The sequence below is a fragment of the Condylostylus longicornis genome, unplaced genomic scaffold (assembly GCF_029603195.1).
Source record: "Condylostylus longicornis isolate FDR11 unplaced genomic scaffold, ASM2960319v2 ptg000072l, whole genome shotgun sequence".
NCBI classification, from domain to species: Eukaryota; Metazoa; Arthropoda; class Insecta; order Diptera; family Dolichopodidae; genus Condylostylus; species Condylostylus longicornis.
The window spans coordinates 3,126,186-3,139,511 of NW_026578040.1; the positions used below are offsets into that span (position 1 = coordinate 3,126,186).

At 25.5% G+C, this 13,326-nt stretch overlaps 1 protein-coding gene across 3 annotated transcripts in view; it reads left to right on the plus strand.

Annotated features, from left to right (window-relative positions):
- Positions 1–12,520, plus strand: part of LOC129612421 (uridine-cytidine kinase-like 1) — a 44,384-nt gene extending 31,864 nt beyond the window's left edge. For 2 of the 3 annotated variants that reach the window (XM_055526003.1, XM_055526004.1), the window contains 9 exons: positions 2,372–2,748; positions 2,821–2,927; positions 6,214–6,453; positions 9,965–10,135; positions 10,193–10,329; positions 11,028–11,214; positions 11,278–11,527; positions 11,598–11,941; positions 12,008–12,520. In XM_055526003.1, the coding sequence (XP_055381978.1) occupies positions 2,372–2,748; positions 2,821–2,927; positions 6,214–6,453; positions 9,965–10,135; positions 10,193–10,329; positions 11,028–11,214; positions 11,278–11,527; positions 11,598–11,941; positions 12,008–12,163 (1,969 nt within the window). In that variant the 3' untranslated portion in view covers positions 12,164–12,520. The remainder of the gene's footprint in view (positions 1–2,371; positions 2,749–2,820; positions 2,928–6,213; positions 6,454–9,964; positions 10,136–10,192; positions 10,330–11,027; positions 11,215–11,277; positions 11,528–11,597; positions 11,942–12,007) is intronic. The other variant, XM_055526005.1, reaches the window with a different exon arrangement.
- The last annotated feature ends 806 nt before the right edge of the window (positions 12,521–13,326 follow it).

The following is a 13,326-nucleotide window of genomic DNA, read 5'->3' on the forward strand; positions in this document are numbered from 1 at the left end:
AATTTTAGTTCAGTTAAAGAATTAATATTGTGTTAAGGGTTTGTAAAAGCACTTTAACTTAAATTCATTTTATAAATACATAGCAATAAATTTATATTTATTTATATTCCTTATTTATATTCCCCCCCCTTCCCTTCAACTAATATAGCAACTTGACCGACTTCTTTAGCACTTTTCTAAAAAATTTTTGAAAAAAAGTGCTAATTAGTTTCACTCTGTCCGTCCGTCCGTCTGTCTGTTTACAAAACTTCTACACCCTTGAAGATGGAAAGCTGAAATTTTATATATATATATAAACATAGATCTTTACCAGAAACTTATTTCTGTAGAAGAAAATTTTTACCCATCTCCCCCCTCTAGAAGTTATACTCCCCAAAACTCTAAAAATGCCATTTTTTAACTATTTATTGCAGTGAAACCATTTTTCTAATTTTTCCAGTGAAGCATTTTTCTAATTTTGCAAATGCAGAAAGGCAAGCCACTTGCTTCTCCTACTGCTTTATACTATAGTCAAACTTTATAAAAACAAAATGGCAGTTCAAATTTACCGTTATCTAAAATCCGTTTTTTCCAAATTTTTGATGTCGTTTTTCTTCTTGACCCCAGGTTTTAGGAACCTGAAAAAATCAGCAGCTTTTAGACACTAATAAATACTTCATTTCGTTAGAAGAAAATTTTTTCCATCTCCACTCCCTCTCAAGTTATCGCATCTTGAAATTTGTAAAATTTGAATCTTTGACGTCTTATATTTCCGAAACCGCAAGTTTTTTCAAATTTCTATAAACGCAAAAAGCTAACGGTAAATTCCATGACATAAAAAAATATAATTATTTTTTTTAACTCACGCAACTAACCCTTAAAATCGAACATTATGTAACCCCTCTTTAAATTAATTTTTACTTTATTTCAAAGATTGCGCAAATCATTCATCCTAAATATATGCAATCCTAGAAATATTTTCCTATATGAATGACAATAATTTTAATAGTGTGGTAGGTATACATAGACTGTATTTAAAAGCAGTATTTTCACTTGTTGAAGGGAAAAATGCTACAATACAAACCATTGGTTTGATCCAACTTTATTAATTTATTAAATGTGATCATAATTTTTTAGGAAACCTAGACTGAGTTGATTTAGCCATGTCCGTCCAAGCAATAACTCAAAAATCAATTAAGGTTGGTTAAGCAAATTTTTATTGATTACTTATAGTTTTAGTTTGTTTAGTTTAGTTGCAACTCTAGAACCCATTTGGTAATATTTCGAGATCTTATTCAAATTTTGTACAAATAAGTGAGATAGCACGACTAATTTTCCAGTTAAATTTAGTTGTGATTGTATCAGTTTTTGCCATACAGCTCCGAAAATAACTTGGTCATAATATCTCGGGAATCTATAAGACATATTTAAACTGTACATGAACAAGTGAAGTAATAAAGTCTCTAATTGAATAAAATTTAGTAGCGATTTAAAAAAATTTAGTCTTACAGTACTAAATAAAAGCGTATAAATGATAGCAAACCATTTCTGATTTACTAAAACGATGCGCTTAGGTTAACTTAAAGAAGTCTAGTTTCGGTTTGTTAGTGGAGATACAACGTCTTCAATTTCGCTTTATGACACAATATAAATCAAGTCATTTTTTTTCGACTTGCGACATAAATTTCATGATACGATATTAAAAAATTTTGCAGTATTTTTACATTTTGTTGACTTATTACTATTAAGTTATTGACTTATACATTCTATTGAATTATTTTAAGTCAATAAAATAACAATAAATTACTGAAAAAACTATTTATGTAAGAAGCAATTTTTAATAAATATATATCTGGTTACCTCCATATATGCTCATAGGTGCATTTTGAAATGACTTTATATATTATTAATGAATTGGTTAATGTATGTAATTTAATTTTCATTTAATTTATTTTATGCTTGAAAGTTATATATAATTTTGTTTCTTCATCATTTTTTTGTTTGTTATCGATTTTCTGTTTAGTTTTTCTTCATTTTTTAATTGATACTCGTATAGATTGATAAATTGGATTTTTGTTTTCATATATTTTTTTTTCTCATCTTGCGACTAGTTTCCGCTACTACTATATTACTTATATATATCTATATCTATATATATAATTTAGTCGTTTGCTACTTATTTAGGAGCAAATGAACGATTTCGCTCTTTGTTTCTTTTCTATATTACTCAACTTATTTTTTAAATGTTTTTTATGTATTTTGTTTTAAGGATTGAAATGAAAAATGTTTCAACTTGATTTGAATATATTTTTATATAAGTACACTTAAAATAGATAAAACGTTAAGAATAAATGTAAACTGAGTATATTGTATTATTTTCCTTTTTTTTTAGTGATGACCGTCCCGATTTAGTGGATGCACTATATATTGATACCATATTAAAAATTAATAATGGTAGTCATAAATTCGGTGATAACGAAGAAGACGCAAATGAATATTTGAAGTATTGTTGCCCAGCGTCACCTACGACTGTGCCAGCAAAGACCTCACGTTCAAATTCGTCCGACTCCCCAGTCAGACCTTTGACGCCATCACAACGTCCAATCACACCACAACGACCACGACGACAAAGAACGACATCAATGAATCAAACGACAACGGCTCATCCATCTGGCTCTATTATACGGTCAAATAACCGGACTATATACACGGCCGGTCGACCACCATGGTATAATTGTGCTGGTCAGCAAGTTGAACCTTTTGTTATAGGTATATGTTTTGTAAATTTATTTTTAAATTTAATTTAAATATAAAATTTCAAAATATGTATTCATTTTTTAGGAATATGCGGAGGTAGCGCCTCGGGTAAAACCACTGTGGCGCAAAAAATTATTGAAAGTTTAGATGTTCCGTGGGTCACATTATTGTCAATGGATTGTTTCTACAAGGTAAACTAAATAATATGTGTAGTTATATGGAATTATGGAAACAATATATTATATTTGTTCTTTCTGTATACGTAAGCAAAAAATTTTATGCTTGTTGTGTAGGTTTAAAAACTAACATTTCTTTAAAGCTTTTACTAATACGAATATATCTGTCAGGATATCAAGCTCAAAGAGTAAATTAAAAATAATTTCCAAATTTGTATTCGAACAAATAACTTCTTAACTCTGCTGGTTCTACGCATCTGATTTTTCCTGTTTTCCTAATGCGAGGATACTACTCGTACATTACAAAAACACATGTTTGATTTCAAAATTAAAAAAAAACTCGAAGCAACTCTTATAATAAAAAAACGTAACAATTATAATAATCACGATGGTCTTTAATATAATATTAAATAAAGTGAAAATACTCAAGAATTGAAAAACAAAATAATATTTCAATCGAAATTCGTCGGGATGTAAAGCATCAAGTACTGTATTTGTTACTTTGCGGTTTCGTCTAGGGAGGTTATTTCTAAAAAAATTTACAGAGAAAAATTTTCACTATCTTTTTATGCTCTAGAATTTAGTTAGGGCATTTGCACTTACTTATGAAAATATAAAAAAAAAAATTATTTATGTATAAAAATAAAAATTTGGAGCTTTATTTTGATATTTGTAAAAGCAAAAACCAGGGAAGTTTTCATGAAAGTGTACCATATAGCGAAATTTGTAAAATTTTCTTAGGGTAAATTCACCAAAGTCTATGTTCTAAATTTTCAATACATTAAAAAATAATTTTAATAAAAAATAAATCAATATTACATTTGTTGCGAAAAAAGCACGAATTATATCGAAGTATGCAAAAGTCTGTAACGCAATTGGCCTAACTGCAAAAGCTTGTGAAAATTTATTTTCACAAGCAGTGGTCTTATACTAAGCAGTACAGTGGACATAGAATTATTTTTGTAAATTTTGTTACTTCGAAAAATAATTTCAACTTGGTGATCTGATAGATATTATATTCGACATTATTTTGACTATGCTAAATTTTCTAAACGTATTTTTTAGAATGAATTGCATTTGCATAAAAATTATGGATATGCAACTTCTCGATTAACAAAACATTTATAATTTTATTTTATTGTATAAGAAAACTGAAAGTATTTTTTAATTCTAATTTTAACCATTGTTTCGTTTAATGTTAGGTGACGATTACACATCAAACTAAGTCTAAATACGTTTTTTAGCCTTAATAACTACAAAATTTTAAATACATATTTGCAATTTATAAACTGACAAACTTAATCTGATGTCAGATTTCGATTACAATTCAGATATTCATCAGATTTAAATTTAATTCAAGATTTAATTTGATGTGTAACAGGCACCTTAATTAGTTTTATTTATTTCTTTGCAAGCGATCTAACAAAAATTATACAAAAACCATGCTTTTTTTGTTTTGTATTTCATAAAAATCATATTGTAATCATATATATATACACATATACATATTCATATTGTTGGTGTATTATCTCAATTTCATGTAAATTTAATTCGTTGTGTTACAGTATTTATTGTATCTGTAAAGTAAAGTATATATTTTAATATTTTAGTATATAAGTATTTTAAAATGGTAAAATAATATTTAAATTATCATGTCTATTAAGAAGAATAAACAAACTTTATTAAACATTCATCAGGTTCGATTATTCGTTGAATTAATTGGAAATCCTTACACCTAGCCGGCAATTATTTTGATATAAATTAATCAATAACTTATACTTTAACAAATTGACTACATAAACTAATATAAAAAACATTTTTTGTCAGGCCGATGCTCTAACGTTGATGACTTGATTAGTAATTCGTAGTGATTCCTATGGTGAATTTTTTCTTCTGCCATTTTGTAAAGTTCTTTAGGAATGTTAAGAAATGGCAGAAGAAAGCTTTTTTTTAAATAAAGTGAAGTTTCAATGCCAATTATGTAAAAATTCAAAAATTTCAAGAACATTACTCGTATACGTTCAAAATGTTTTATTTTATGCATCTTGAAATTCGAAACATAAATTAAGATTGGAACGATATAAAAATGGTTTTAATAAATTTCGCTTTGTGGTGTAGTTAAATATTTAAGATTCAAAAAATTTCTATGTATTCTTAATTTTATAAAGTTCGGATACAAACTTGTAAATTGATGTAAATTTCTCTGACTTCAGTTGTGCAGATATATGCGTTTCAACTGACACAATATGGATATAACATTGCATATAAAGTCCGTGAAGTGCGGATACAACAACAAAACGACATTTAATAAGGAAAAACTTAGTACTTTTTTTAATTTTTCTTTATAGTTTTTTTTTTTACATAAAATTAAAAAACTTTTTTTTGGTTTCGTCTTTAATTTAAACATTTTCATTATATTTTTACCCCTCAGATATTTAAATTAAAGTAATTTTTAAATTTGATCGTCTAATAAAAATTCTGTTTTGTTCTGATGTTTATTTTTGAACGTTACTAGTCATTATGCTTAGTACCCCTAACTTTGACAATTAAGTATCGTTATTTTCAAATCAGCTGTGACAAAGCCAAAATAAACATGTACAAATTTTTCTTTGCTCGGAATACTAATTATTTGCACATTTTATACGCATAACAAACTACATTGAATTTTAGATTTTGCAGTTTTTTGTGCATATAAAATATTGACTTTGTAGTATTGCGATATATATGCACAATATTGAAGTTAGGGTTTATTTAATTTTACTTTGTTTCTGTTGTGGCAAATTATATTTTGTTGAATACTGAATATTTTAAGCCTTTTAAGTTATACAATATTTAAATTTGTGCACAAGTTTATATCTATATACAAGTATACATGTAAATTCGAAACACTACATTTTTATTTACATGCACGAATACTATTTTTTTTATTTGTTAATAAACATCTGTTTACATACTTACATTTATAAAATACTGAAAGCTTGGATTGGGGTATCTGTAATTACCTAAATTTGTATATAATTAAACTATTATATTAAATTATATATGTATATACATATATAAATATGGATATATACATTTATATATATGAATATATACACATATTACATATATATATATATATATATATATATATATATATATATATATATATATATATATATATATATAAAAGTTAAATCACAAAACTATATAACACGTACATACGTTAAATTATATAAATAATAATAATATATTATAAATTAAAAATATATTAAAAAGTACAAAAAAAACAAAAAAATTTTTTTTTTTATTAAAAATTTAGGATTTATCAACTGCAAAGGCAATGAAGTCAAATTTGTTTTGTTCCAATTGTGAAATTCCAGTTAAATTTAAACAATTTCCTGGTAGTCAATTGATTTTATGTAATCATTGTAAAATAATTGCTAATAAAAGTCAAACAATTTCAATATCAAATGCAACAAAATTTAATAAAGAACCGGATCTAATTGGAAATCATAGTAAAAATAAAAAAAATGGCTACAAAAATTATAAAAATTCACAGGTATTTTGTATTTTTGTTATGCAAAATATTTAAATTTCGTACAAATGTGTACGTGGAAACTTAATAAAAATGTGGTAATAATATTTTTTGAAATTGTTTCATAAATTGTAAGATTTGATACTTAGAAAAAATTTTTATTAATTTTATATCGGATATACGTATATACATACAATGCATCTAGTTAATTAAAAAATTTAGATTTTAATATTTTTGTAAAAGGAATAATGTATGTACATACATACCGTGCCATTGAAAATTTAGTTCTAACTTTTCTTGTTAAATCAAGTATTGCTAATTAGTCGCGTGAAAAATATGAAAAAATTGAAAGTCGTGTTTTCTTTGCTGCCTATTATTTTTTTTTTCAAATAAACTTTTTTTTATTAATTTTTCTGATTTTTAAACAATAAAAATCAATTCTGTTTTTCAGTTAGTACTTGACGTAATCTTTTTTCTTTATTTGAACTGTCACTTTAGTACTGAATTTTGAAAAATACCCACAGACATGTACACATGTGTTAAGTTAAAGTGGAAGATCTCGTATTATAATAGGTCTGTCTGGTATAAGACTGTTCTTAAAAACTTTATCAAAATTGAAAAAACTTTTTAAAGTTTTTGTATGCAAAGCCTCTCAGATAATACTTTTCGGACAAAAAGGAGAGAAACTGGTGACGTTTTCATTTTCTGAATGTTTAAAGTTTTTTCAAGTTTTATAAAATAAAATTTAACGTTTTAAAAATTTTTAAAATTTTACATCTGTCGAAACATGTGTTTTGGTTGCCAGAAGGTTTTATTATTCAAAAAAAACTTTTTTATCAACAAAAATTTTTTTTTTCAAAAGTTTTAATTAAAAAAAAAAAAAACAAAGTGGATTCTAAAAGTTTCACACTTTTATAATCCAAAATCAAAATTTTGGTTTTTTTACATAACCAAAAAATTTTTAACATAAACGTTTGATAATTTGACGTTTATCACCTATTTATAAAGTTTTTAAAAGTTTTTCAAGTTTTCCGTCTGTTTTATTTTTTTTAAGGTGAAAATTATCTTTTTGCGACAAATTACGTCATTGTTTCTCTTTTTAAAGTTTTTTCAAACCTAATACGTTTACTTTAAATATAAAACCAAAATTTTTTAAAGAAAAAATATTGGTTTTAACTTTCACAAATTGTATTAGGGCGGAAGAAAGGAAAAAATAACAAATTTTCTTCAAACTAGGGAAGACCAAGGAAAATTTTTGGATGCAATGTCGTTAAAAATTAACAATCATATTTTTGTACACAAATTACCTTTGAATAAAATAACGCACAACAAAAAAAATATTGAAGTATTTTTTAAAACGAAATAATATTTTTTTAAATGTCACTTACATTTTACATAAATTTACATAATTTACATATTTTACATAAGTTGTTATTGTAACAGTGCAAAGTTTTGCTCTGGTACATCGATGCACGACCTCTTGCACTAATCGGAGAGAACGCATTTTATATATTAAAGTTCAATTTAATTTAGTTTAATATCTATAAAATTTTAACTTTAGAATCAGTAATAAAAACAGTAATAAAAAACATATATTTAATCTTATAAAGTAGAAATCGTTAATTTTATACATAATTTAGAATAGAAATTTTATACATAATAAACTTCTTTTTATAAATTTAATTATCAAAAAATGAAATTAAATTGCATTATTCACAGGAAATGAATAATACAATTTAATAAAATACTTAATTTTGTAAGGAGCAAGAATAAACATATAGGAGTGCATGTGAAAACAATGTTCATTTTATGCTATGACGCATTGTCAATTCTATTAAGCTTTAAAGTTAATACTTTCATGATGATTTAGTGAGATCAATGTGGTTAAGATACAGGATAAAGTTACTCTGTTAGGCAAAAATTCACTCTGTATTTTCTACACAGTCACCTACGTTGTTAGTAGATTCACTTGAAGTGATGGGATATTACTGAACAATACATAATTTGGTTTCCATTATAGAATTTCAAGTTTCGAAATTGATTTCGTTAAGGAAATCGCAAAATTTTTGAATCATAACCCATCACGCCAAGTAATGCGTCTAACAGAGTTTGGGTGAATGCTTTATACTTTATTACTATGTGTTTTAATTAAGCTTTATTTCAAGCACTTCATTATATAATTTATGAACAAAGTACATACGTATATTGTAATATTTGTGGCATAACAATCTTGTATTAATTAGTTTTTTCACCAGATATACACATGTAATTTTTTTTTTGTTTTCCTTAATATTTAACATAAGTTAAGTACTATTTATATACGAGTATCAATAAATATTAGTGTAATAAAATCACTTAGTTTTATATTCATTTGAATAAAAAAAAATATTATGTATGAACTTACCACGTGATATATGTACTTATATTTTTAATTCACATTCACTAGGAATTTACGTTTAATTTTAGAAAAACTAACTACATATATCTAGAAAACTAAGCAAAACTCTGTATATAATATTAAAATTTTTGTAATATTGTGGGGTTTTTGTTTTTAAAGATGCTTAAATTTCACATATCAGCACTCGCACATCAAATCAAAATAAAGATTGATTCGCATATTTCAATAATATTGTAAAATTTTGTTATTATAAGAGAATACTCTCTACTTACTTTTTTACTTACCGATTGAGAAGAAAGTGGGTTGAGTATCATAATACTTACATAATATAAAAATGTTCAAGTGCGAAGAATAGTTTTCTTATGTTTTACATCAAAAAGTACATAAAATTTAGGCAGGATTAAGTCATTTCGATCACATGTTTAATCGAAATTCATCATAAATCAAAAATTTTTTTCGATACATTCAATAAAATATGAAAACATTCAATCGAAACATTAGTAAGCATATTCGAAAAGTGCTTGTAATCTTATTGTACATACTTGATAAAACAATTAGAATTTTAATTTGAAATTGACTAAAAAAAGGGTAATTAGGTACATAATACAGGTAATTATCAGTGAAAAAGAGTGGCATGACACGTAATGAAACTATTTAACGGTACATAGTACACTTCAAATATGAGTGTTTGTAGCAAAAAAATATATTAATTTTGTTAAATTTATTCATCATAGACCTGCAAAATCGAAAATTTTTTAATTACATCTTTGGTCATTAGTGACAAAATTATAATTTGTAAATGCATAGTACTCATTAAAACATTTTTTAAAACACCATAAACTTTTTAGTGCTTTTTTTGATGATTTAAAAAAAATATTTATTTAATTGTAGAATATTTTTATTTTAATATTTCGGTATTTCAAACTTTTGTTTAGAAAATATTTGACTGCAAAATTTTTATAACGTTTTAAAACAAAATATTTTTGCTTTACGCTTTCATTACATACAAATCCAATACTTAATAGAATCGAAGTCAATACTATTACCGTAGCTAGTGTTATTTATTAACAAGTTTATTAAATAATTTAAAATAATGTTTGATGAATTTAATATTTGAAATAAATGAAATATTTTCAGGTTTTAAATGAAAAACAACATGATCAAGCCATAGAAAATGAATATAATTTTGATCATCCCGATGCTTTTGATATTGATTTATTGATTGATGTACTTAAAAAATTAAAAGAAGGTCGTAAAGTTGAGGTTCCGGTTTATAATTTTGTAACACATTCAAGAGAAAATCACACAGTTAGTAGCAAATGTTTTTACCAAGTAAATTTAATATTATTCAATTATATAATTTAGAAAACAATGTACGGCGCAAATGTTATAATTTTTGAAGGAATTTTAGTGTTTCATAATCCAGAAGTACTTAAGTTATTAGATATGAAAGTTTTTGTTGATACTGATGCTGATATTCGTCTAGCAAGAAGATTAAAGAGGTATATTTTTAAAGAAAATTTATTAATACCCTTATTATGATCGACGAAGCGAATGGCTAGGCGAGTCGAATGGACTAGGCGAATCGAATGATATTTTAAATTATAAACGGCGAATGCTTTCATTCGCCAGATCCAAAATGTTGCTATCGCAAGACATCAGAACAACTACCTAAAATAATAAGGTTAACACCACACATATGTACATTGTTTTGGCTTTTTTGCAAAAACAATTGAATTTTTCTATCCTTTAGCAATTACGGGATTGTTGTCCATTAATTTGTATAAACGCTCGAATTGCTTTTTGTTCGTTTTTTTTCCACGCTTAAATTAATATTAAACAATCAATATTTTTTACAATAATTTGTAAAAAATATTGATTGTTTAATAATTTCATGAACTAACTTTACGGATAGTTTAGATTTTTCCATTATATCATTATAAATACTATAATATCTAATAAAAAAAACAATTATGCATTAGTTTGATTTTTCATTCTCCAACTTTGTCACACAGAATTTTCATTCGACAGATTTGACAGCTCATTCGCCACCCAAAAATTCATTCGCCACTGAAAATTCATATTCGCCAAAAATTTCATTCGCTTCGCTGATCATAATAAGGGCCTAAAATTTTTTTTTATAAATTAAGATGATCTTAGAAATATAATCGAATAAACGTTTGTTACTCTGTTCTTGTAGAGACATATCTCAGCGTGGTAGAGATCTTGAAGGCGTATTAAAACAGTATTCAACAATGGTGAAACCAAGTTATGCAAATTATATTGCCCCATCTATGATACATGCTGATATTATAGTACCAAGGGGTGGTGAAAATAAAGTAGCCATACATTTAATTGTACAACATGTTCATACACAATTACAATTGGTAAAAATATAATATTCTCAATTTTGTTTCTTGATGTATAATAATATAAATATATTATGACAGAGAGGTTTTAAGTTACGTGAGACTTTAGCACATTCATATATAGGACAACCAATGCCAGATTCACTTAATTTATTACCGTCAACTCCACAAATTAAGGGTCTTCATACGTTTATTAGAAATAAGAACACATCACGTGATGAGTTCATATTTTATTCAAAAAGACTGATACGTTTAGTTATTGAATATGCTTTAAGTTTATTTCCATTTAAAGATACAACAGTGGAAACACCGCAAGGTGTCCAATATCAAGGTATGTTTGATTTTGTATTATAATTTTTTATTTTATTTTCTTTAACTTTTATACTGTACTTACGTAATAGGAAAACGTTTAGCTTGTAAAAAAATATGTGGAGTTTCAATTTTACGTGCTGGTGAAACGATGGAACAGGCTGTCTGTGATGTTTTAAAAAATATTCGTATTGGAAAAATTTTAATTCAAACAAATCACACAACTGGTGAACCAGAATTATATTATTTAAGGTTACCAAAAGATATTAAAGATTATCAAGTAATTTTAATGGATGCAACAGTTGCAACAGGTGCTGCTGCTTTAATGGCAATTAGAGTATTATTAGATCATGATGTTCAAGAATCAAACATTATATTAGTATCTTTATTAATGGCTGAAATTGGGGTTCATTCTATAGCATATGCATTTCCTAAGGTAAAAAAAAACTTTTTTTTAAATGAAAGATTCATAAATTATTTGAAATTTATTTTTATATTTTAGGTTAAAATTGTTTCGTCAGCTTTAGATCCAGAAATAAACGATAAATTTTATGTTATACCTGGTATTGGTAATTTCGGAGATCGTTATTTTGGAACAGAACCATCTGAAACAGAAATATTTTACGACGATCGTTCTATTGATTTTAAAAATGTATAAGAAAATTTTTTTTTATTTATTTTGGTCAGTTTTAAGGATCATATTAAAATTAAAAGTGTTGTTCATTGTCAAAAAAAAAAAAAAAATTAAAAATTAAATAGAGAAACCTACTAGTTTTTAAGCTATAAAAGATGGAAAAAAGAAATTACATTAATTGAAGCTGTTATTTTATATTTTTTTATTTAAGATGATAGTAAAGCAGTACACAATGGATTTATTTTTTAAATCTAACTTGTAAAATGCCAATTAAAATGTGTATACAAAATAATTTCATTTTATCGTTTATTTAAAAATGACTAAAAATACATACATATACATGTTTAAATTTGAATAAAGTGAATTGTATTTAAATATAAAGTAATTTAATTACTACTTTAGTATTTTCATATTAGAGTGTGTATATTGTTGTAGTAGTCTTGATACGTTCTCGAATACAGCCTCGAATAGTCAAATTATTGTAAAATAAAGGTTGAGTTCATGAAATTTTACGCTGCAGACATTTACAGCTCTATCATGAATTCCACTCATAAAATTCTACGAATTAGAACATAGATACAACGTAGTCTTTTGAATGATCACAAATTCTTTTCGTGGAGATTGTAAATCACCAATGGCAGTATCGTTCGGGGTGTCAAAATCAATTTAATTTCAACTATCAAATATTTATTTATATTTTTTGGTTGCTATTTCTGTAAAGAACCTTGACTTCAATAATGCTTTATAAAAAGTTTAAGTACGGTGTTAATACGATTATACTACTGTCTCAGAGCTTTCAATACCTTTACATTGCAAAAAAAAAACTGCTAAAGCTTTTGATACATTTTGGAATACAATTTTTACAATATTAATACGAACTTTGACGTTTGTGATACGTTGTTTGAATATTTCAATTTAAAGTTCTGTGCAGCGTTCCCACATGGATACAATTGCATCCATTTGGATACATTTTTTGCTTTAAATTTAGCGTGGATACAGAGATGCTCAAATCTGCTGAAGTATCAAAATTGGTTACATATTAAAATATTGTTAAAATTTGGATACATTTCTTTCTCAAACACCAAATAAATATTACAAAACTGTGCTGATAATTTTAAATCGCGAATTTGCTTTATCTTCGAAAAAATATTATTTGCTGGCTTTACTGAGCAGATTTAAAAATTTGT